The 26,194-nt window shown below is 40.1% G+C and overlaps 1 protein-coding gene across 3 annotated transcripts in view; it reads right to left on the reverse strand.

The window, feature by feature from the left end:
- Positions 1–26,194, reverse strand: part of LOC145343086 (casein kinase I) — a 214,327-nt gene that overhangs the window by 34,373 nt on the left and 153,760 nt on the right. For all 3 annotated transcript variants that reach the window (XM_080188949.1, XM_080188948.1, XM_080188947.1), the window contains exons 7-10: positions 14,314–14,403; positions 14,132–14,212; positions 9,057–9,205; positions 6,037–6,132 (exon numbers count right to left, since the gene is read on the reverse strand). In XM_080188949.1, the coding sequence (XP_080045075.1) occupies positions 6,037–6,132; positions 9,057–9,205; positions 14,132–14,212; positions 14,314–14,403 (416 nt within the window). The remainder of the gene's footprint in view (positions 1–6,036; positions 6,133–9,056; positions 9,206–14,131; positions 14,213–14,313; positions 14,404–26,194) is intronic.

Raw genomic sequence — 26,194 nt, forward strand, 5'->3', positions numbered from 1 at the left:
TGTTTCAGATTCCAGCAGCTACAATACCTTGCTTTTATCTTCTGTACATTATTGTTGTCCAAGTGCAGTTTAACAGCACTGTTGATGACATCACCTTCCATCTCTTAGCTGATGCCTGAGAGCAGACTGATGCATGATAATTTGCCAGATTAGTTTTGTCTTTCTTTCTGTGAATAGGACATAACTGCGTAATTGTCCACTTTATTCAGCAGAGGCCAGTGTTGCAGCTGCACTGGAATAGTTTGGCTGGAGGCATGACAAGATCTGGAGCACAAGTGTTCAGTACAGCAGCTGGGATCTTGGTAGGGCCCATTGTCTTTGCTCTATCCAGATTGCTTAGCCATCTTTGACTGTGATCGGAAGTGATCAAATTAGCTAAAAACAGGCTTCTGTGAGCATAAAGACCTGAGCAGGAGGCCAAGATAGATCATTCACTTGGCACTTGAGTGAAAGTGGTTGCAAAAACCTCAGCCTTGTTTTCTAAACTCATGCTGGGTTCAGGTATGAGATGTTCATATGCTCTCCTCCTCTTTTTGTTGAATTCTCCACCGCCATTCACAATTGAATGCAGCAAGTAAATCTGTTGGTATTGGTAAAGTTGGAATATGCCAGGCCAGATTTTACTGGGATGAAATGATGCAGCTACTGATAACCCACAGTGCCTTCGAACTGCTAGATCGGTTCTGAATCTATCCAAAGCCACACAGATTGTGGAGTGTTCCAGGTCTACTGTCAAGACTTCCAATAGCATGCTAATGGACACGCTTAGTAAGATATTACTCCTCCAATGCAGAGCAAAATCAGTGCAAACATACTGCCAATTTCATACAACACAATTTGCTGGGCAGGAATAGCTTGGAATGGTTGCTGCATTTGCCTACACACAAACATAGTCATTGTTTACCAAGTAGTAATTAATTGGGGTGAATTTTGCAGTCACCTGGTGCATTTCAATGCGGGGGGGAGGTAGTGCCAGGCAATTGGGGATACACTCGTAAAATAGAACAAGTGACAAGCCTGCCATTACTTTCCTGCTAACTGTCAACCTCTTTCCCACATGACAGGGCTGGATAAGACATTCAGCAGCCTGTCTGACCTCAGGCCTACTGAGGCCCTTATGTGGATAATTAACTGCCACCTAAAGGCCTTATTCTGCTTCCCAATTGCTCTAACCCAAGCCCCCATCCCATTCACTCCCTTCACTGGGGAACCCAGACATTTCTACCCAAAATTCTCAGGCTTGCTTCAAGTCCAGGAGGCATCTTCACTTCTTCATGCGGACTATTTCAATTCCAGCAGTACCCACAAGGATCTTTGGGCGCTGCTAAGATGACAGCAGCTGCTGACCAATCCACTTCATGTGAAGCACCAAGAGATATTTCAGCCGCATAGAAACAGTGCAAGTATAACCTTTAATGGTATGAGCAAAACTGTTGAGTTTCATTTATAAGGTTAATTGGCCAGATTCTGCGGATAGTGAACTGTCATGGTCCCAACCATTATCCCCTCTAGATCTAATCATAACTTCAGAATTTAGCATAAGCACCTATTAACACAGAAATGCTGAAGCTGCAGCTTGTCCTTAACTGCCCCATCACAGCCTCCACTGTGAACCTCTTTCACCATCATTAACTGCTCCAACATGGGCTGCGCTGTGAACCCCAGTCATGCTCAGCCAGAAGTTTCAAACAATGATCTGAACAATAGAGACTGCTGAACAAACTGATGTGGAACTAAGAAGTTGTTAAATGTCTCCATCATGATTAATGACTGGACTCTTGTAAATAATTTCAAAACATTTATGATACTATAACTTTTGCCATAACCCTATACCAATGCCCCAATCTTTGTTCCACAATGTGTAAACATCTTTAAAAAAAGTGATTTCATGATTTGCAGCTTTCATTTTGCTGTCTGTGAACATTCATCATTATCACTGACTGCTTAGACAACTTGATGATTTCATTGCAGCTCAACACTGGAAATCCCCATTAACTTGCACTGCAATCACATGCACATTGATTTGAAATTCTTCGTGCAAAGATCACTAGATACCGAAGCAGCTTTGAGGTCAACGATTGCTGATGTTCTGCTGCTGACTGAAAATTACAGGCCAGTGTCTCATGTTCTCACCTGATAAAACTTGCCTACTTTCTCTCAGTTGGTTCAGTGTGGCACACAATATCCAAACTGTTTATATCAGACAGTGGAGGTCAGAGCAAAACTATAAATCATGGCCTAAACTTCCATTCTTGAGTGACTTCCCATCAGCTGCTTCATGCTTCTACACCTAGGTTGACTGAACTGCCACTGGATGGCACAGAAATTGGCCGTGTAGCTGATAGAAGACTATAGCTGTTGGTTTCAGAATATCAATGATGAGTCCTAGTGGCAAATGGATTCTAATCGGAAGAAATGAGTGGTAATGCACTCAGGGAGGGCAAACACCAAAAAAGACTCAGTAAACAGAAGGATATTGAGTAGAGTAGAGGAAGTGAGGGGCCTTCACATATTCACAGGTCCCTGAAGATGGATGAGGTGGAAAAGAGAGCATCTGGAATGCTTTTCTTCATTAGATAAGGTATTGAATACAAAAGCAAGAATGTTGCGCTGCAACTGTGTAAAACAGACTAGATCACTGCTGAAATTGTGTACACAGCTTTGGTCACCACATAGCAGGAAGGATATAATTGCTCTGGAGACAGAATTTTGGCAAGGCTTGAAGACTATAATTTTAAGGGAATACTGGAGAGGCTAGAGTTGTTTTCCTTTGAAGACAGGAGGCTGAGGGGTGACCTGCTTGAAGTATATAAAATTAGAGGGGGCCTAAACAGGGATGCCCTGTTTCAAGCTCAGGGCTCAATTACCAGGGAAGCACAGGTTTAAGGTGATTGGTAGAAGGATCAGAAGGGAAACAAGGAAAAATGCTCACCCAGAGGGGATGGGCATCTGAAGTTACTGCCCAAATTGGTGGTCGATGTTGAAACTCATTTAAAAAAGGTGCTTGGATCTGCATCTGAAGGGCTGTAGCCAGCAAGCTACGGACCAGATTCTGGAAAGTCGGATTAAATGAGCCGCTAGTTGATGCTCATCTCTCTTTTTTGGCGCAGACACAATGGGCTGATTGGCCTCTTTCAGTGACGTAACTTGTCTATGGAGGAGCAACTCCAAGGTCATTGCAGTCAGATTTCTGCATCATTGAGTTAATTGAGGAGCACTTTGAACACAACAGGCTGAATAACTTTTGATTTATACTTCTGCAGGTAGGAAATTATTTTTACACTACTTCTTTGTTGCTGACAGTCATTTGCCTTTGCTTATCAGCAATTCAAACCACTGACAACTTTGCTGACATGGCTTCTACCCAAACTTCCTTGCAAAAAAAATTTATCAAGCCTTCCCTGCATGGTCCGTTCTGGAAACAATGAGGGAATCCTCTGCAGTTTAGCAACAGTAGGCCATTAGTTGTGTGCCACGGTGTGGACTAATCTCATTCATAGAAATGCAAATGAACAGTGAAAGTGAATTTCATAGCCCCACAATTTAATGTCTTGGAACAAGATTTCTCAAATCTTTTAAATCTGGCTGGATTGAAAATGTTTGATAACCATTACAAAAATATGGATGCAAAGGATCAAAGGTAATGTTTTTGTAACTTATCAGAATATAGAAAGAGTGAGCTTTTCCCCTCAGCAACCAAACATCCCCTGCTTCACTGCCACATCAAAATAAGTGAGTGACTCACCCCCCTACCCTAAGGGCAGAAGAATTTTATCAGGTAATCAATAAATCACCAAGGTACTTTCATATTACTGTAGATTTCATTAATATTCATAGTCACCAATCAGCTCTTGCGTATTCCCTAAGCAGGCTTCCCGAACCCCAGCGACAAATGGATAAATCAATTTTTTTTGCTGGGAAGTTGCAGCTCATGGCTGTGCTTACAAAGACTGAACACGAGTTTCACGCCTGTTGCACTGGTAGCATCTCATTCATGCAAGATGACAATTACTTATTAGCCCAGCCTTTAACAACATTGGGAGAATGAAGACTGCACTCTCCCATAAACAAACCAGAATTCGAATGATGTTTTATTCTCCTAATCACTGCAGTATTGTATTCATTTCTGTCTCTTAAATATAAAATTGTCCAATTTAACAAGTGGAACTGTGTTTCTTATCTGCACAAAAATAGCAACTAAAGTGAAAAATTCAAAACATTGGGACTATAATGCAATAAATTTTTGGTGTAGCAAAATTGAGTAATTAACTTGAGTTTTGTACAAAATTCAATTCTGAACTTAAGTTAAGAACTTCTGATAATACTTGGTTCACAGACATCATTGCTGCATTGTTCTAAACATTCCATGAGAATTTTCTTCATTTGAGCTTTATGGTCATGCTGATAGGCTCACATTGGCCAGAGACTTTTTCCTCCCTTTTGCAGTTACTTCATAAGCATTTGTTTCTAAATAATTAAAGCTCATGCGCAGTGTATCATGAATAAGATATGTGAATGACTCACCAAATCTGTTCATGGCAAAAATAAAATCAAGTGTCAAGTTTTTTTTTCATTTTTAAAAAAACCTCAAGGAAATCCACTGAAATGTAAATCAACAAACATGTCCCAGACACTCAACCATTTTGAAGCCCAAAGTTTCATCCAGGTTGCTTTATTTACTTGAATTTGGATGAAATTTATTTTGGAATCAGCTGAATAATTAGATACATAAATAACAACATATATAAAAAAGCCATTAAAAAATTACAAGTCTCAAAAAGCTTTTAAAAAACTACTGTATTCAATAAACACCTGCAAAATGTTTCTCCGACACAGGCTTGTTCTGGCTTGCAAGCCAAGACTAGATTCCCCAATTTGGAGACTCAACCAAATGCCAGACACAAGTAATGCACTCAAGTCATTTTTGCATATCACTTATGATAATTAACTTTGCTTCCAGTGGCAACCATTATGAAACTTGGATAGACAATTTCTCCCAAATTTAAGCTTAAGGCCACCTTAAGACATGGTATCAAATGTACTTGGGAGCTTGCCAATGAAAAATAAAAATCAGCTAGACATTGAGTTTTTTTCTCCCTCATTGAACAATGTGTAGAAATTGCGTCCAAAAACTTATAACAACCACTACCACAGTTAATAAACAAGCAATTTCTACATTTCACCAGCCATTCCTCACAGCCCCACTCCCCACAGCCCCATTCCATCCTCTAGTCCAGAATATTACAACTATAATTATAAAATATATAGACATATCCATACTCAATGTTGTATAACACGTATGGCGTGGAAGATCAGTTGTTTCCATGGAAGTATAATATTTAACAGACATTTTATATGATAAATCAAGTTATACAAGTATTTAAAAAGTGTATAGATTCAAAATATAAAATACTCTCAAGGGAAGAAAAGTTATCAAAAAACTTATGGTCCAGCTTCAGCCAACAAAACCAAACTGGGTTTTCTTTCCAAAGGGAAACACTAATACTTGTTTACATCCCACGGCTCATTGTCAGAGCAACGGACACATGTCAGACTTCGGCTCACGCTTATCAGCAGATCTGAACCCCACACGTAGCAAATGAGAATTTATGCAATTTCTAATATGACTGAAACATGCTCAGTTTATGACAATATAATCATTCAATGCAAGGTTCACATCACACAACTGATCTACAGCTGGAACTCCACTCACAGACTCTGCTTCTCTTTCAGTTTCCTAGTTGTTCCAGTTCTTGTGGCTTCAGCTATTGCCAGTCAAATCTTGTGCAATCAACAGCAACACAAATGCAACCTGGTCAGATTCTTTTAGGCCAGCAGCAAGCAAACTTTTTTGACCATAATACATCCAGCAAGTTTACTTCAAAGTTGTTACCAGTTACTCCAGTCTGGAAGCCAACACTCCTGGTGCACCAATAAACCTCAAAAGCAGTGAAAAAGCACCTTCATTTCCTAGAAGGTACTCAAATAACTTATTGCAAATAACAATCCAAATCACAATGATATTTCCACACCTACCTGAGCTTTGGTTTGCTGTGTTCTGTCCCTGTACTGATGACCATCTCTGTTCGCTGTTAGAGCACTATCTGCATGAATTGAACCAACCGGAGTAGGCTACAATTAAAGAAAACAGTCTTTACAATCTTAAATAAAGATAACTGAAGTGTCAACGTGAACTTGAAACAGCTGCTCTTTGTTACTCATTGGAAGTACACAATACTGCCTTTTGCCTGCAAACATTAATCTACATCACTCAGCTAACAATAAAGTGAGCGTTGAAATTGCAACATGCAACAAGTCCCCAGTCAGCATTCAATTAATATTTCCAGAATGCCAAATTAAGCAGGTATCCCTATATTTCTCCTTACACAAGCTCTATTTTTCTTGGAGTCAAAAGGTTGTAGGTTCATGCTCCACTCCAGAGACTTGAGCACATTATCTCCGCAGTTAGCCGAATTGGGAAACATTTCTGATGTTGAAGACAAACTGATGCAAGGGCAATCGCAAAAGAAGTGACAGTGGCTGTTAATATACATGTATTTTTCCTGCCCCTTCCTTTTGTTCGACTCAGCTGTATTTTTTTTAAATAGTTCTCATCAAGGGTCCACAGCAAAAGTTAAAATGTCCATTTCTCTCCAGTGCAACCCGACACCCATTTCTCACATTGTTTTGTGAACAATCTTGCGACCTTGTCCAAAAAAAAGTTTCTTTTCACCAGAAAAGATTGATCTTTTTGCCTGAACAAGTTATTCTTGCAGCTATATATATTTCTAGGTAACTGTTAATTTGTTTGTTGCAATACTGGTTACTGAGCCGTGTGGTGGAAAGGTGCATCACGATTTCATTGGCGTAACTATGGCAACTGTGTCATGTCTGTTGATGCTTTGACTAGAGGAAACATTTTGATGAAAATGATGGGTCCTTGGATAGGAGATAAGTTATTGATGGAGATGCGCTGACTGTGTTCATTCAGGTAGGAGTAGAACCACATAACAGGAATTCCTTAATTGGGAAATGGATGAAAGGGAATCAAGGAAAAACACTGTTGGAGATACACAGATGTAATCATTTGGATGGGTATTTGGGAAAATGCACTATAAGCAGCTACAAAGAAATGTATTTGTACTGATCCAGGCATCTCTGCCTTTCTCTTAAAGAGAACTGCTTTCCTGAATAATTGAGTTATTGAAAAATAATTTGCTGCTGTCATAAATGTCAATGCTCCTAAACTGTCTATTTATCCAGAAGTGTGTCACACACAAAAGGCTTGAAATAATGTTTCATTCTGCAGCACTGACAACTCTTAATACAACAAATGTATTTGGCATCAATTTCCATTCATTGCAAACTCAAATAAACATTAACAAAAGGTAGAGTAATGAATTGCACCATCATTCATTATTAGATGGGCTTGCAATTATGAACCAGGAAACCAACCTCCTTTAATAGCATATAAAACATTAGTTACAATGTGCAATTAAAATGCTCAATGATGCAGAAGCATTATATGAACTTCATACAATGCAATGGGAAGTACAGCCTCTTTCATGCTGAACTGCTTCTAAAAGGGCACACCCAGTGATGCAAGATTGAAACTGACTTCCATGCACTATGTCTGAATCATTTGATGCAATCCTGCAGCACTCAAAGTAGTGTTGGTAAACCAGATAGCCTTGCTCATTGAGTACAGTGGTACTGAAAGTATAATGGATAAATGGGTCTATTCAGCTCCAGATAACCCTGCACACCAATTCCATGTTATGTAAAAAGTGTTCCTTGTCAGATAAGCAATGAGCCTTTACCGATGCTTGTAATGGAAAACATTGCTTGGTTTTAGGCTATTAAAGCCAAGGTTCACAAGGTTGGGGAGGCGATGGTCTAGTGGTATTATCGCTAGATTATTAATCTAGAAACTCAGCTAATGGTCTGGGAATCGGGGTTCGAATCCCCATGGGAGATGACGGAATTTGAATTCAATAAAAAAAATCTAAATTAAGAATCTACTAATGACAACGAAGTCATTGTTGATTGTCGAGGAAGCCCATCTGGTTCACTTATGCCCTTCAGGGAAGGAAATGTGCTGTCTTTACCTGATCTGGCCTACATCTGATTCCAGAGCCATAGCAATATGATTGGCTCTCAACTGCCCTCCGAACAAGGGCCACGAGGGATGGCCAATAAATGCTGGCCAGCCAGCGACGTCCGTGTCCCATGAATGAATGAAAAAAGCTACAGCAATAATTCTGCAGACAATTAAAGATCCTGAATCACTGGCACTTGCTGATCTTCAGCTAAATTCATTGAACTAAGGTAAGTGAGGTGTGACCCACCAGGGATTCCTCAGTGCTTTGGTTTGAAGCTTTGTCAGCAGAGTGATGGATTTCTGCTGTGCCAAACAGCAGACTAAATCAGAGTTCAATAATAGTTCTAGTTCCTTGTATTTTTTCCTCTCGATTTTCTTCCCTTTTTACTAGTTTGGTTACACATCCATGGATGTCAGAAGCCCTTCAACAACTCATCCAAGGAATTATTTTGCTTACATAAGACATGGTAGTGAATGCTGGCAGACAATTTAATTGTACAGGGCATCACAACAAAGTCAAACTTAATACTTTCCAACTCAGGGTTCTGAAACCTCCAGCCCCAGCTCCTCCACTGCTGCTGTCTGAGATTAGCTATCATGAAACAGATTGAGAATTAAGCCCAGTACGCTTGAGAATCGTGCCTCAGTTATGTTTAGTAAGCCACTGTGGATACAGAGCATAGTCAGTCTGACTTTCAGAATATGATACAGAGGGTTCTGAGTTTCAACATCACATGAGCACATCTCATATCAGCTTCAGCTTTGCTCAAGCTTCACATTCCAAACATTATTTGTGATAAAGGACGAAACATTTTAAAGTTGCAGACAGAGGCCAACAATTTTATCTGGATTTCTAATCCCATCCAGAAATATCTGAAGTGCCTGTTGCGTTTTGCAATAACTATATTCACCTGACAAAAATAATATTTGTAAATAAGTCAATTTTTAGTCTTACAAGCTGTTTGCCAATCCAGTCATATTCATAATCGAACATGTAACCCTTCTTATCAAATAAGTCTGTGAAGAGCTTCCTTAGGTAATCATAGTCTGGTTTCTCAAAGAAGTCCAATCTTCTTACATAACGCAAGTATGTCGCCATCTCTTCTGTAAACACAAAATTACAGTTTAAATGTTTTATCTTGGAGTCATTAAATATCACCACTTTCAAGTTTCTCTATGGCATAGTGGGAAAAAGTAGGTTTAATACAATTCCTGCTTATTTCCACAAATAACTGCTAGAAGATTAGTTTTGATTTTCTCTATTCTCTTGTCAAATGTTTTTACCCATGCTGATTTCTTTTTGCCAAATATTACCTGCAAAACAACTTTAAAATTAAATTCAGTATACTGAGTAGTGTCAAAACTACTTTTAAAAGATGATAGTACTTAAGAAAATGATTCATTAATCGTCATTAATGAATAAAACAGCAGTTTAGTCAAGGTTATAAATCTTTTGAAAGGTTCCTATTCAGGATAAGCAAGGGAGTAGTACCTATAAGAACAGAAATTCCCTCCCTAAAGGCATTGTGGGTCAACCCACAGCACATTGACTGCAGTGTTAAAGCAGCAGCTCACCATCACCTTCTCGAGGGCAACTAGGGAAGGGCAATAAAGGCTGACCAGCTAGCATTGTCCATGTCCCTCAAATGAATGAAATAAAAATTCAGGTAGTCCAAACAAAACACACTACAGCTCAAAGTTAGCAAGTGTTAAAAAGACATCGGCAAATACCCTCTATTTTAAAACTGAATTAAAAATGCATTTTAAACATTATTAAAACAAAGGGGTTTAATAAAACCTCATCTGTACAAATCCTTCACAGCATTGCACTGTTTTTAATCACATCACAAATTATAAATAATTTAGTTAGAAGATATTATGTTCCATGCTTGTTATTCTTATGTTATAAACTGTTTATAGCAAACACTTCCTCCAATTTAAAAAGATTATCTTCATCCTTCCTCTCCTCAGATTTCAAATAGGACAAAATTAACTAAATATGAAAAGGCATTCTCTCCAGATATTTTGCTGTCAGCATCTCATATTTTACATTGCTTTTAGAAGATTGAGAATGCAGCATGTTAGTTAAAAACATGAATTTCCCTTTTGTATTCTTACAAATTTTCAAGTAATCCCAAAAAAAATTTAATTGTTTATCTGTTCCCAAATGTAATACAAAAGAAACGTGGAAGAATTGCAAAAAAAACATCTTTGATAGAGATTTTATATCCCAAATCGTTCACAGGTTAAAGTCAGGCAAGTATGAGATACTGCAGTCATATGGTGTCCAACAGATTTCTGATAACATTAAAATGTGCAGACTCATTTTGCACCAGTAGACAGGAATAAAAAGATGAGAAATTTACCATGGACTAGACAGAGATCAGATGTTCAATTATATATAAACCTTAAGCAACCAAAATAAAACGGAACCTCTCATTTTTGTCATGAATATATTTTCAAGGACAATTTCAATGAGCTTGTACCTCACCTTGGAATCCCGACAGTACAGAAGGAGGCCATTCGGCCCACCGAGTCTGCATCAACCACGACACCACCCTGGCCTATTCCCACAACTCCACACATTTTACCTGCTCATCCACCTGATGCTAACGGACAATTTAGCATGGCCAATCAAACTAACCCGCACATCTTTGGACTGTGGGAGGAAACTGGAGCAGACACAGGGAGAATGTGCAAGCTCCACAAAGACAGTGACAGGAATGGAATCTGGTGCTAACCACTGTGCCACCAGCCACCTTGTTGATCAGTGGCCATGTACGGCCAGGGTCTAGCATATTGAGGACAGATTCCTCTGGTTAGCACTGCTTCCCCACAGCACAAGGGACCTATATTCGATTCCTAGCTTGGGTCAGTGTCTGTGTGGACTTTGCAGGTTCTCCCATGTCTGCGTTGAGTTCCTCCGGGTCCTCCCATAGTCTGAAAGATGTGGTTAGGTGCCATGCTAAATTCTCCCCCAGTATACCCAAACAAATGCCGGAATGTGGCGACTAGGGGATTTTTTACAGTACTTCATTGCAGTGTTGACATATGGCTACTTCTGGCACTAATGAAAAAGAATTCCATCATGTGCTGCAGTGCAACTGTGCTAAAAGGGATAGATTCAGAACAGATTGAGCAGCTCAAAATTTGGCTGTGGCTCTGTGGACCATTAGCAGCAACGGAACTGCATTCTGTAATGCCATGATCTTGCATATCGTACACTCTGCGCATTACCATACCAAGAGAACCAACTCTGGTGCAAGGAGAAGTGGCAGAGAGCATGGCATGTGCAGAACTAAAAAATGAGGTGCCAATTCCAGTGAAGCAACAACACAGGCAACTGTACGCTGAATAGCTAAAGCAGTGTGCAATAATTCAGAGCAAAGTAATCCTACAACCAACGGATCTAATCAAAGCTCTGCAGTCCGGTCAAACGCGATCATGAATGGCAGTGGATAATTAAACAACTTAGCAGAGGATGAGGTTCCCGAAATTTGCACAATGTGTGGCTGCCCAGCAGGTCAGGGCAAAGGATGAGACTTAAACATCTCCAATCAGCATTCAGCGAAAGTGGTGAGTGGATCCATCCAAGTCTCAGCCCAAGGCCCCAGCATTACAATTAGCCTTCAGCCAATACCTTCTGATTCACGACACTAAAAAATCATCTTGAATGCACTGGATGCTGCAAATGCATTTAATGGTGAAAACTTGCATTCCAGAACTAGTGTGTCCTGAGCAAAGCTGCTCCAGGACAGCTACAACACTGACATCTTCCATGCAGAAAATAGCCAAGTACATTCTACCTACAAAAAGTAGGACAAATCCAATTCAGCTAATTACGGCCCCAGAAGGTACCTCTCAATCAGCAGCAGTGTGATAGAAGATTTTGTTGACAGTGCTATCAAGTGGCATTTACTCTGCAATAACATGCTCACGGATGCTCAGCTTGGGCCCTGTCCGGGGCACTTGGCTCCAGACTTCATCATATCCTTGCCAGAAACATGGATGGAGCAGCTCACACGGGGTAGCAAGCTGCCTTCTAGTGGTGGGGAGGAAGCCCTTAATGTCAAGAGAGCATTTTAACCAAATATGGCATCAAGGAGCCGAGTAAAAATGAAGTCAATGGAATCGGGAGAAACTCCAGCTGGAGTCATACCTAGCACAAAGGAAGATGGTTCTAATTGTTGGAGGCCAATCATCTCAGTTCCAAGACATCACTACAAGAATTCCTCAGGATATAGTGTCCTAGGCCTACCATTTTCAACTGCTTCATTGCCTTCACCCCATCATTAGGTCAGAAGTGGGGGTGTTTTCTGACAAATACAGTAGTCAGTCCCATTCATGATTTTTCAGTTACTGGAACAGTACATGCCCAAATGCAGGAAGACTTGGACAATATTCAGGAAGGCCTGATCAGTGGCAAACAACATTTGTGCCACACAAGTGCTATTTTGTTCATTCAAGAGATGTGGGCATTGCTGCCTCTGTGAGCACTTATTGCCCATCTTTAACTGTCCTTGAAGAAGGGGAGTGAGCTGCCTTCTTGAAACGCTGCAATCCATGTGATGCAGGTACAGCCACAGTAATGTGCACCCATAGTGAGGCAATTACCATCTCCAATAAAGGAGAATCTAATCACCTACCCTTGGCATTCAACAGAATTGTCACTGAATCTTCTACCATCAACATCCACAGAGGTCACCATTACCCAGAAACTGAACTGGACTAGCCTTATAAATACTGTGGCTACAAGCACAGGTCAGAGGCTAGGAATTTACAGCCATGAATTCACCTGTTGACTCCCCAAAGCCTGTCCACCATCTACAAGCACAAGTCAGGAGCATGATGGAATACTCTACACTTGCCTGGGCGAGTACAGCTCCAGCAACACTCGAGCCACTCAGGACAAGACAGCCTATTTGATTTGCACCTCATCCATCACCTTACAGATTCACTCCGTTTACCAACAGGGACTATAGCAGTGATTTGTACCATTTACTAGGTGCACTGCAGCAACTCACCAAAGCTCCTGTGACAGCACCTTGCAAACCCCCCACAAACTTGACCACTTAGACAAAGGCAAAGATGCACAGTACCCATGCATAATACCGACACAAGATCTCCTCAAAGTCACACACCATTCAGGTTAGGAACGATATCTACAACTATAAAAATATTCAGTGTCACTGGGTCAAATCCTGGAATTCCTTTTCTACTGGCAGTGTGGATTATATTTATACGACATGAATTGCAGTAATTCTAGGCAGTGGCTCATCAGCACCTGCAACGGCAATAAATGCTGGCCTTGCCAGCTGTATTCTCATCCCACGGACAAATGAGAAAGTTCAAAATATACACGTATTGAAAATGTTTTTTCAGTGTGTAGACAAGGAGAAATCATCATCATTGGAGTTTACAAATCCAGCAATTTCTGCAGTGCTCTTGAGAGAACCAGATGTAGGATGCAAAACGCAACATGTCAACAGAATTCTCCTTCTTTTGTCCCAATCTTTTAAAACTTGGGAAACTTCAGACTCACTGTTTCTACATTATAACCAACGTGCTGTTTTCATTCATTTTCTCATCAACTCCACAGTCAGTCAATCTCCTTGTAACCTTGTTTGAGCTGTGTGTCTTGCTATACCACAAATGCAATGGCAGCATTTTGGACAAACCTTAGGAGCTTTCAATAAAAAAATTTAGCTTTGGATCCCATGAGCTGCATGAAGTCCACACATCTGTGAGTAACACCACCAGATTGGCAAAAAACGTTCACCCTTTAAACTTGACCTCAACTGAAAAAACTCAGATCTGAATGTACATATACAAACTAAAATTCAAATAGTTTGATTTTACTGCCTTCACTTTTCTTTCTCGATGAAAGGATAATGATGATACATCAGCAGCATTAGCTATCAATAGAGAATTGTATAAACCTTGTGCATTGCATTGAATTTAAGTGGCAAATAGTATCTAGACTTCTGGAAACCCGAGAATCACTGGGACTGTTGAGAGATTTAAAGTTACCTGGAAAGTTTTCACACAACACTTCGACTGGTGTTGCTCGCTTGGTGTCCCCAATCTTCTGATATCTTTCTTTTAATGTGTCTGCCTGGAAAAGGAAGTGAACGCAGCAATGTCGTTACCACAGCAATGCTCACCTGGAATGAGTAGTTTGGTTTGGAAAATTGGAGAGTGAGAAAAAAAACCTGCCTTAAGGCCCTGCCAAGGAAGACTGCCACGGAGGAAATACATGAACATGTGACCTAATGCTTCTAAGTCATCTCTTCTGCTTTGTTCTGTAAAGGAATTTTTACAAATATTAAAAATCTTTTCCCTCAAAATATTCAGCACCTTAAAAAGCAGTCGTGACATCCTAACGTAAAGTGAGTTTTCTTCTGCTATCATTTCCTTTTTCTTTCTCATGCAAGGCATGTGGAAAAAAACCAATTACTTTGTTGCAAATTGAGAGATCTGAAAAATAACAGGCAATTTTCAATAATTTGAAGTTCAGTTAGCAACAATCACACCACACATGCATAAATAAAAGCACGTACAAAGTAATTTTCATTTGCAAGGACAGTCAGATAGTACAAGATTTTTGTTTCAAGTTAGTTTTTGGGCTGAGATTGGTTTAAATCCTGGATTAATAATTGATGCTATTCATAACTCAAAACAGCATGTTATCAACTTGCTTCTTTGGAGAGAAATCTACCCATTCATTAAAGCGAAGATATTCTTCTGTCAATGTCCAAAATGTGGGTATGCCGGCGTTGGACTGGCGTAAAACACAGTAAAAAGTCTGACAACACCAGGTTTTAGTCCAACCTATTTATTTGATAATATACTCACAAGCTTTCGGGGTTAGCCCCTTCGTCAGGTGAATGGAGAGTTCTGGCCTCAGACAGAGCATATAAAGCACAGACAGTTTAGAGATTACTGATTAGAATGCGAATCCTTACACCTAACCTGCTGTTCAAGACCTGAAGTGGCTGATAATGTGAGTGGAAGGAGCACTGATCACGGTTTAAAGAGATGTGTATTGTCTCCAGACAGTACAGTAAGTGAGGTTTTGCAAACCCAGGTAAGTCACGGGGGTTACAGATAGCACGACATGAACCCAAGATCCCTGTTGAGACCGTCTTCATGTGTGCGGAACTTGGCTATCAGTCTCTGTTCAGCGACTCTGCGCTGTCGTGTGTCGTGAAGGCCGCCTTGGAGAATGCTTACCCGAAGGTCAGAGGCTGAATGCCCGTGACCACTGAAGTGTTCGCCAACAGGAAGGGAACAGTCTTGCCTGGTGACTGTCGAGCGATGTTCATTCATCCGTTGTCGTAGCGTCTGCATGGTCTCCCCAATGTACCATGCTTCGGGACATCCTTTCTTGCAACGTATCAGGTAGACAATGTTGGCCGAGTTGCAAGAGTATTTACCATGTACCTGGTGGATGGTATTCTCACGTGTGATGATGGTATCCATGTCGATGATCCGGCATGTCTTGCAGAGGTTGCTGTCCCGAAGCATGGTACATTGGGGAGACCATGCAGACGCTACGACAACGTATGAATGAACATCGCTCGACAGTCACCAGGCAAGACTGTTCCCTTCCTGTTGGCGAACACTTCAGTGGTCACGGGCATTCAGCCTCTGACCTTCGGGTAAGCATTCTCCAAGGCGGCCTTCACGACACACGACAGCGCAGAGTCGCTGAACAGAGACTGATAGCCAAGTTCCGCACACATGAAGACAGTCTCAACAGGGATCTCGGGTTCATGTCGCACTATCTGTAACCCCCGTGACTTGCCTGGGTTTGCAAAACCTCACTTACTGTACTGTCTGGAGACAATACACATCTCTTTAAACTGTGATCAGTGCTCCTTCCACTCACATTATCAGCCACTTCAGGTCTTGAACAGCAGGTTAGTTGTAAGGATTCACATTCTAATCAGTAATCTCTAAACTGTCTGTGCTTTATATGCTCTTTCAGAGGCCAGAACTCTCCATTCACCTGACGAAGGAGCTAACCCCGAAAGCTTGTGAGTATATTATCAAATAAATAGGTTGGACTAAAACCTGGTGTTGTCAGACTTTTTACAATGTCCAAAATCACACACTTGACCAATATTAGGAGTGCGTGAGTTTGTAATCTTCATGGCTTCTAACAAAGATAATTTTAATCTAGCTCATCTGGAAGGGAACAGGCTTTAGGCTGTTTACCAATTTGTATACCACTTCCATTAGATACTAACTGTGGACTCTGACACTCGCTTTTCTTTATTCTGAACTGTTACTATTTATAGAGACCAGAATCACTTACAAGTTTTATTAATTGCTTTCTCAACCTTCTCTTCCACCTTGAATGATTTGTGCACATACAACCCCAGGCTCTCTGCTCCATTAGAATTGTATAATTTACAGTAATACGAAAGAGCATTCACAGGTTTTACCCAACCTTGTGAGGTCATTAGACTGTGTTGTGGTGCTGCTGGTAGGTTGGCAGCACCAGACTCTGTTGAATTGCCAGCACTTTCACCCAATCCCTTCAGAGGATTGTCCTTGAGGGCCTCTCTTCCTACCCACCTGTATCATTAATGCCGCGAGCACTGTTTGACATGTGTTGTCTGGCAAAGGATGCATGGTGCTTCTGAACAGGGCAAAGTTACATACCTAGGGTAATTACTGACCCACATGCAAGGTTTAGAGTTCTGAGGGCCTGGCATCTTCAATGCAATCTCTGACAATGGTGAGGGGCCAATTTTGCCTCATCTCTCCCTTATGTCCTTGTAGGAGAAGAGGGTACACAATGCAAAGCAGAGTGCGCTCATATAGGAGGACAAGTGCACCATCACCCCAATCGCACTATTTTCAAAGAGGCAGCAGTGGAACATTGCCAGGTAGCGCTGGTGACAAAGTTACTGACAGAGAGGTGAAAATACTTAGAGAAAGTGCAAGTATCTGCTTCCACAAGGACTGTTCCAGATCCATTGTGAAACCCATGTGTCTTCACAAAAATATGAAATTGGCCCTCAGCCTACTTGTTTGCAAGCTCAACTTTATCTTTGATTCAAATCAGGCAGGATGCTGTGTCCTACCTTCCATCCCTCCTCTGCAAAATTGTAAACTGTCAACCGTGATGGCAAGCCAGCATGACAGACAGCAGTGCAATTTTCTGTGCCCACTGGCCTCTGTTTCAGCACCCATATTAAGGGAGAACGTCAGCACAGATCACTGCATTCGGCTATCATTTCAAAGTTTCATACAAAATGAGTGCTGGTGGAAACTAAATGGGCTTCGTGCACTGATATTGTAGGATCTGCAACAATACTTTTACCAACTTCATACCATTGCAGTGACACACAAATTCAAAGCGAAACATAATACAACCCCAACCACATCTGCAATTTGAAATTCAAAGTTATCGTGAACACAAAAGCACTCAATTAAAAAGGCACTGAGATCTGCACCTAATCTGGAATATGCAACCTGCAAGGCTACAGAGTGTGCACTGAGAAATGGGATTAAAATGAGCAGCTACCTTTTTTTCTCTTTTCTGGCTGGTGCAGATGAGCTGAACAGCCCCTCTGCTCTGTAACCTATGATAAACAATTGAAGATAAACACCTGCAAACCACTCACATTTCACAAAGGTAGCCACGGCTTTCAGGAGACTATTGTTTCTCTGCATTTGCAAGGAGTTCATAGAGTTTACTATTGTTCATGCAGCCATTTTTTGAACAAATAAAAATCAACTTAGTTGGTAACAACACCAACCACAACCTGCATTTATTTAACACAGTAAAATGTCCCAAAGTCCTTCATAGGAACTTCAAACAAAATTTGACAGCAAGCCACATGAAGAAAAATTAGGGCAACTAAGTAGGTAGGTTTTGGAGAATGTCATCAAACAACATGAGGAAGATAGGGAGACTTAGGGCTGGAATTGCAGATCTAGGACCCCAAGGTGCTAAAGATAGAGTTATCATTGGAGTGCCCAAGAGACCAGAATTGGAGTGCAGGGATCTTGGAGGGTTGGAGGAAAATTGTGGAGAGATTTGAAAACAAGGAATCAATTTTTTAAAATCAAGGCATTATTGAATTGAGAGCCAAAGTTGGTTAACAAGCACAGGGGTAATGGGTGAACAAGACTTAGTACAAGCTGCAATATTGTCAGAGTTTTGGATGAGCTTAAGTCTAGAGGGTGGAAGATGTGGGGGCAATGGGGGTCGGTAGATGGTTGGGGGCAGTCAGCGGAGCACTGGAATATCCAAGTATCTAAGCAACAAGTTGATAAGGACTACAGCACTAGGTATAATAGGGACACAGATGTGTGATGTTTTGGACGTGTAATTGAGCAGTCTTAGCAATGGAGCAGTGATGAGGTTGAAAGCTTATCTTTAGAGTCAAATCAAACACCAAAGGTTAGGAATAGTCTGGTTTATGCCAGGCAGCGACCTTCAGGAGTGATGGAACCAAAAATCATGACTTTGGTATTCTTAACATTTAGTTTGCATGAAATTCTTGCTCATCCAGGACCAGATAAAGGGGAAACATTGTAGCAAATCAGAGACAGAAGACAACAGGCAATGGAGGTGGGGCTGGATGTCATCAGCATACATGTAGAACTCCACATATTTTTGGATGATGTCCCCAAGAGGAAGCATGTAAATGAGAAATATGAATACATCAAATTAAGTTACTTAAGTTTTGGGCGCTGTACTTACGCAAGGATATTTTGGCCTTGGAGGGAGTGCAGAGGAGGTTTACTAGGCTGATACCGGAGTTGAGGGGGTTGAGCTATGAGGAGAGGCTGAATAAACTAGGCTTGTACTCGTTAGAGTTTAGAAGAATGAGGGGAGATCTCATTGAGACGTATATGATGATGAATGGGATGGATAGGATAGAGGTAGAAAGACTCTTCCCGCTCAGAAAGGACAGTAGGACTAGGGGGCACAGCCTCAAGATAAAAGGGGGGCGGTTTAGAACGGAGTTGAGGAGGAACTTCTTCACTCAAAGGGTGGTGAATCTCTGGAATTCTCTGCCCGTTGAAGTGGTGGAGGCTGCCTCGCTAAATATTTTTAAGACGCGGGTTGATGGGTTTTTGATAGGAGAGGGGATTAAGGGTTATGGGGGGAGGGCGGGAAAGTGGAACTGAGCAGCGACAGATCAGCCATGATCTTACTGAATGGCGGGGCAGGCTCGAAGGGCTGGATGGCCTACTCCTGCTCCTATTTCTTATGTTCTTATGTTCGAATAATGAGATGCTTCATTGACAAGGTAGATGAACATGTAACAATTTTACTACTGAAATGAAATAAGCTTGAGGGCAAATGGAAAACGACAGGATCATTTAAGAGAGAGAAAAACAATGTGGACCTTAGTGCTTCCCTTTCTACCTCTGGCTCACTGCCAAACCAGATGAAATCTGAAGACAGTTCTTAGAAAACAAACTACCTGTCAGCCTCTCATCATAAATTAATGTCACAAAGCACAAGAGTCCTTAAATAGCTCACATTTTTATGGAAGTTGAATGCTGCTATTTTATCACATTATAAGCTCCACATTTCCAAAACACATCTGCAGTTCAATCTATTTTGCAACGTGTTTGGTAAAAAGAATTCTGTGCATAAAGTACATGCAAAGTGTTGAAAAGATGGAACCACACTTCAATTTTCTGCATTCAGGCCTTCCTCGAAGTCAAGTAATGATCCATACACAGTGATTTAGAGTTGAATCATGCTGCAACCAATTAAGATGCTGGCATATAGAATTCTGGACTGATTGACTCAGGCAGCAGGGCAGTTGAGAAGGTAGTGCCACCTCACCATATTGAGGTAGTGACATGAATGACTAGGAAAACTCCCATTGAAAACCTATCCTTTCAACTGTATTTTTGCTCAATTGTGATCACTGATTAAAACATAGTCAGTATGTATTCAAGTTTCAAAGAGGATGTATCCAAACAAAAAGTACCAAATTATTAACTAAGCCAACAATCCTAAATCTAAGGTACATTTACAAGTTGGTTTTGAGATCTGTAAAACTAATTACTCTGCACACATTATTGTACTTTATGATCTTTTAATGACATGAAAGTTTACTCCATTATGTTCCATTTCAGTATACCTGAGTTTCAGCTCACTGGTCTTACTCTCCCTGAAAGGATGTGTTACCATTGTACTGCAAGGCCTGTAAGATTATGACGGAGTATATGACTGAGATATAACCAGTACTAACTTATAATAATGTCAAAGATTAGTCAAACACAGTCAATATTTCCCATTTGTCAAACAAAGGGAAAACACAGAGGAAGGATAAGAAAAGCAAAACAGGAAATAAAATCAGCAATTCAAATCCTGAGCAATTCTTTATAATAAATTCTGCAGGTTAATAATGCCAGCTATGATGACCAGAACTTTAGGCAAATTTTTCTTTCAAATGCTGCACAACCTGCTACGTGTTCCTAACATTTGTCGTCTTTTTAGTAAACACCATAGCATTGCACTAAAATTAAAAGTAGCAAGTGTCAACTTTCCCTACCTCCCTTGCAGAGCAATTTCAGTGCTAACTTGAGAAGATTCACATCAATGTAAGTGACGTAATATAATAATTACATTAATGTAAGCCAACTTGCGACTAATAAATAAACTTAATTCACTTCACTCTTATTGTTGATTAAGCATCCAAGTTATAAGTGGTGTCGATATAATTTGTTCTTTTATTATTTTTGATCCTCGATTTAATCTCCACCCTTATTTGGAAAGCAACCAATTCGGCTTATGATTCAGCTTTAAACATCATGGGCATTAAAGCATCAAGCAATAATCCAACATAAAAATTAACCATTCATTATAATGCTTTGTGTTACTAGTGCATTTGTCTCCGAGGCCTTTGCGGTTCTATACATGGCTCTAAAAAGGTACAAGAGCATCTGAAACAGCTCAACTTTTGCACAGCAGATCCCTCTCCTGGGGAAACACTGCAGCTGACTGCCCCACCTCGAAGCCAACACTGAAATCTGGTTCTGCATGATTTGAGGACCATCCATACCAAACTCAAAATATCCAACGTACCCAATGCTGAAGTGGCCCCTTCAGACAACAAATGTTAAGGAGACACAGCAGGTTGTGCAACATTTGAAAGAAAAATTGCCTGAAGTTCCGGTCATCGTAGCTGGAATTATTAGCCTGCAGAATTTGTTATGAAGAATTGCTAAGGATTCGAATTACTGATTTTATTTCCTGTTTTGCTTTACTTATCCTCCCTCTGTTTTCCCTTTGTTTGACAATTGGGAAGTATTGACTGTGTTTAACTAATCTTTGACATTATTATAAGTTAGTATCGGTCATATCTTGGCCATATATTCCACAATGACACAACGAACAGCCAGGTCTGTGGAAGTCCTGTGCTGATCCTTTGTCAGATTCTTCAGTCTTGAGACAACTCATAGCAAGTGACGAGCAAGGAGTCTACCAAGAGGTCGCAAGACCTCCATTTACAGGCTGCACAAATGAGGGACACTAGGATTCTGATTCACTGCTGTTTCCATGGGGATGTTCTGACAAAACAAGTCTTTCTCATTAGTCATACCAAACGAACATTATATTTTAATAAAACAGTTGGTCAATCGCATCTTTCCCTGCTCTCTTGTGGGGAAATGCTCAAGCCCCACTGACAGCTATCCAATTGGGTCTCTGAAAAGGGAACTGGATCATTAGCTGAAAGAAAAAAAATGAAGAGCTCAAGGGAAAGCGAGGGGAGGGGAGAGAGGGGCAATGCCAAAAACAATGGGCTGAATTACCTCCTTTTGAGCTGTAGCCATTCTATGATTTGGAAACTTAAATGTTGGGCTTCCACATGTTAAACATGAAATCTTATCCTCACAGCTAGCTTGAAATTGTAAGGGATGGAACTCCAGCAACTACAGTGCAGTTTAAGCCACAAGGCAAAAGGTGAGTAACAGTGTGGCCTCAGACCTCAAATTTGCCCTCCCCCTGGAGTTCACGCTCAAGTAGCGCATGTTGCAGGCACATTCAAAGATTGCAGAATCCTCTAGCTTTGTTTCTGTGTCACCTGGCTCTGTCCAATGGAATGCAAGGCAGAAGAGATGCCTGAAGCTGTGAAATCAACCAGGAACACAAGGATTGATCATCAAGTTGGTACATTAGTACTTTGTTGGCAAATATCAGCTTGTACAAATGATCACAGATCATCAGTTCACTTCAAAAGGGAGACTTTTTTTAAAAAAAGTAATTTCGTCTTTAAAAAACATTGAGGAATTTAGCATAAAAGCATCCACACAAGTTCAATAAAATATTTAGTATATTTCATGGCCTGCAACAGCAAAATTATAAATCAGCCCAAGTTTCTGTGGGTTAACTACAGGCCTCAGGTTGATATTTTTCTTGTGCAAGTATGATTTTGAATATCAATTTCTTTTCTCAAGATGCATCAACTTGAGCTTGTCAAAAAACATCAAACTAATATGCAAATATTTTTTCAGTGACGTATTGTTCAGCAGACTGACGATGTTAATAATGCATTCTGTGCCCGATAAATGACACTAGATACAGTAACTAAGGTAAAATAGACAAACCACTTGGAAGATTTTGAATATATAACTAAAAATTATGCAGTCAAATGGCTGCAAAACACATGTATTTTGATTTGAAAGATACAGGCTGGTACAGAATTAGCAAAAACTTGCTTTCTTGTTCCCTTCTATTCAAAATGCAACCAAATTCCCTGGCTTTCTGGCTCAGAATAAGGGGGCATATAGTATATGATGGACTGCACTGAAATCACGTGCCACTTAAATCATATACAAGTAGAGATACTGGCTGAAACACAAGATCAAATTCTGTACAAATCACCAGCTATGTGCAGAATCCAAAGGGATTAAAAGAAACAGAACATTGATTTCTGGATTTGTTCATCCACCAGAATAAATTGAGTGTTCTTCCATAACATGGTAATGTTGCATTGGATGTTATAGATGATGTGGTGTATCAGAATAAAGAACTTTCTAAACAAAATAACATTTTGTTCTTCACTGTTCCTCCTCCTCTTTCAACAGGTGATATCTAGTTTAGTACATACTGCTGTTGCGTTCAAATTTAAACATTTTTTGAACTGCATTTCTTGATGGATATGATGTTACAAGACATCACGTAGAAACATTTTTATAGCCTGCACGAAATTGTCAGCTTCACTGCCATATATATTTTACTTCAACGAACATAAGTTATAATCATAGCTTTCTCAGGCTCAAAGAAATCTGCAAGTTCAAGTGGTCCATGCTTTCAGCATCAGTTATGGCTCATTCTTCCAAGCAGTCACGATGATCATCCAAATCACTGCTGCGCTCAAATTACCTCAATGTGACACTCTGGTGTATTTCTTCACGGATCTTCCAAGCCCTTTCACAGGAATGAACAACTTCCATCAGAAGACATCAGGAGCAGGGAAGAGGGGACAGGCCTCCATTTTTATTGCACGAGCTGCCATATTGCAAGTTTAAGTGTCCATTTTGAATGTTGATGAATGATCAAGTGGGTGAGCAGGTATAGGGGTCAGGAGGCAGTTGTGAGTGGTAGTCAGGTCAGGTTATGGGATTGGTGTGGAGTGTTCGACAGCAAAATTACCAGGTGTTAGATTAGGTTTTGATCTGTTGACTATTTCCTGGGTGCAAAACTATTGGAAATCTCTGACTCTAACTCTTGAAACAATCACGAAGGATCCCAGGATGCAGGGAAATTGTTCAAAGTTGAAACATCCTGAATAATTCCCAGGTAACTCTGCATGTTCAGAAATTCCAGAGCATCCTGACATGCACCTTCAGCCATATATCCATCCTCCTGCAATTTGAAGACCGATACATTCGACCCCATACCCCCAACAGAATTACACTTTAGGTTTTATTTTTCCTAAGCATATTTGCTTTTCATTCATCTCATTTGTATTTAAAAGCTGTAAAGATCGCAACACTGCAACAAAACCCAAGAATAACCTCTACAATGTGCCAGATAAGGGAAGAATAGAAGCATAATTTAGCACAGATCACATGCATCAAAGAACATTTTGTAAAATTTTTTTTTAAGTGATCTTCTTCTGCAATCTTATGTAAAGCATTAGCATGCACTTATCATGCATAGTCAGTACCACAACCCAACAGCTATAATCCTTAGCACCCGAAAAATTACTTTAAGACAATCCAAGTGAGACTCTATGAATAGTCGACATTTATTATTTAGATGAAACACCATTATTGATTCAATTTTGAACAATTATTTTATGCACTATTTAAATTAAACGTTTATTTTTCAATATACTGAACTTTGTTATTATCCTGAATGGAACTACACATGGTCAGTTGAGACATAGCCACAATATAAAAGACAAAGGACAATATAGTCACTTGTCAAAAGGACAATACCTTCTGCTAAGCAACATAAATTTTCCTCTGCATGTACAAATTTCATGGCTAATGCTGCCAGTCACCATTTTAAACCTCCACTCAAAATACCCCAGTACTGAAATAATTCTATAAGCAAACCAAAGTCACATCAGCATTCGTTCGCAACAACATACAGTCAAACTGCCAATGGTTCAAGCAAAAATAAATCCTAAATCAAAAATGAGCCAGTCCTCTATGACATTCACTAACTGTTGTACTATTAAGCATGAAGCACATTTATACATACACAGCAACACTTTTACTGAAATAATATACACACACATATACATATATATGTTACATATCACAAAGGACGTTCAAACTTTCCTTGTCATTTGCTATTGTCCTGTATGTCATGGATTTCATCTGCCACTTGTAAAATGTCACCAGCATTTGAAAACATATTAGTTTCTAGATCTTTTTCTGTCTTTTTGATACGTTGGAGTCTTTTCCCCCATCACTGCATCTTAGTGTCCTAACATCAAAAGAGCATTCTCTTCTCGGTTCATGCTGGAAAACTTTTCTTACTCATGCTCCTGCCCATTGAAGTCATACTTTCATACTTAAATCTCCCTTTTATGAGCCATAGAAATATACTGCTTTTTCCATCCAATTTCATGCTGGCACTGTTCTGCTATTCCTCCCCTGTATTTCCATCCACTCTCCTGCACTCCATAGAGCTTCAAGCTCTTTTCTTCCCTTTCAAACACCACTTATCAGTTCTCTTTTCCATTAACTGTTAACCGAAAAAGATCATGCAGGCTCACGTGGAGAAGGCAGGAGAATGGCAGAGTACACTGCTCATTTTGAGCGCTGGTGCTGATACGATGGACCGAATGGCCTTTTTCTGTGCTGTAGCTATTCTGTGACTTCCATCATATGCCATGGCCTTGATTGTTTCTGCCATGGTAACTATGAATTAAAAGCCATGTTCACGCTCTGAAAATGAGCCAAAAAATTTTGATTGTTGATTAGTCTGGTGCCATCCCGCTCCCAATGTCTAAAGCGAGGGGCCAACTTGCCCAATTCAAATATTTTGTGGGTTTTGTTTGAATCCACATTTGATTGGCAGTTGTGAAATTGAAAAAAGATAATGGATTTTCCTGAGTTCCATTTTTTTTTATGGACAGCAAGGGAGAAAATACCAAATGGGAATCCATCTCAATTGCAGTGTTAGTACAAAGCCAAAAATCTCTTGTCAGCAATGTTAAAACTGTTACTAACCTCAACTAAGTTTTCAAGATTTAACAGAAAAGAACAGATTCACAATTGGTACGATCCCAGAGCAGACTCTAAATTTTGATACACTCGAATTAGGGACCAGTAAATAACTTTTTTTTAAAAACTTACTAAGAGAATAGAACCAAAAGATTCCATGGTTTCAAAACAAAGGAATTTAACAATAAGAGAGTCAACAAAACAAATGGTCAATACTATCTATCTTATACTTCAACATCTAGAATTGAGGTAAATGTCAACAAGCAAACTATGGTTCAACACTATAAACTGCACATTAAATGGCAGACACAACCAAGGAAGGTCCCCTGATTTTCTCATCAACTCACCCAGTCATCACAAGTCACAAAAACTCTTTAAAACCCTTTTTTGTGAGGAATTTCAGTTCCTCTTTGAAGAGCT

Source organism: Carcharhinus amblyrhynchos, chromosome 5, assembly GCF_965287045.1.
Source record: "Carcharhinus amblyrhynchos chromosome 5, sCarAmb.v2.hapA, whole genome shotgun sequence".
NCBI classification, from domain to species: domain Eukaryota; kingdom Metazoa; phylum Chordata; class Chondrichthyes; order Carcharhiniformes; family Carcharhinidae; genus Carcharhinus; species Carcharhinus amblyrhynchos.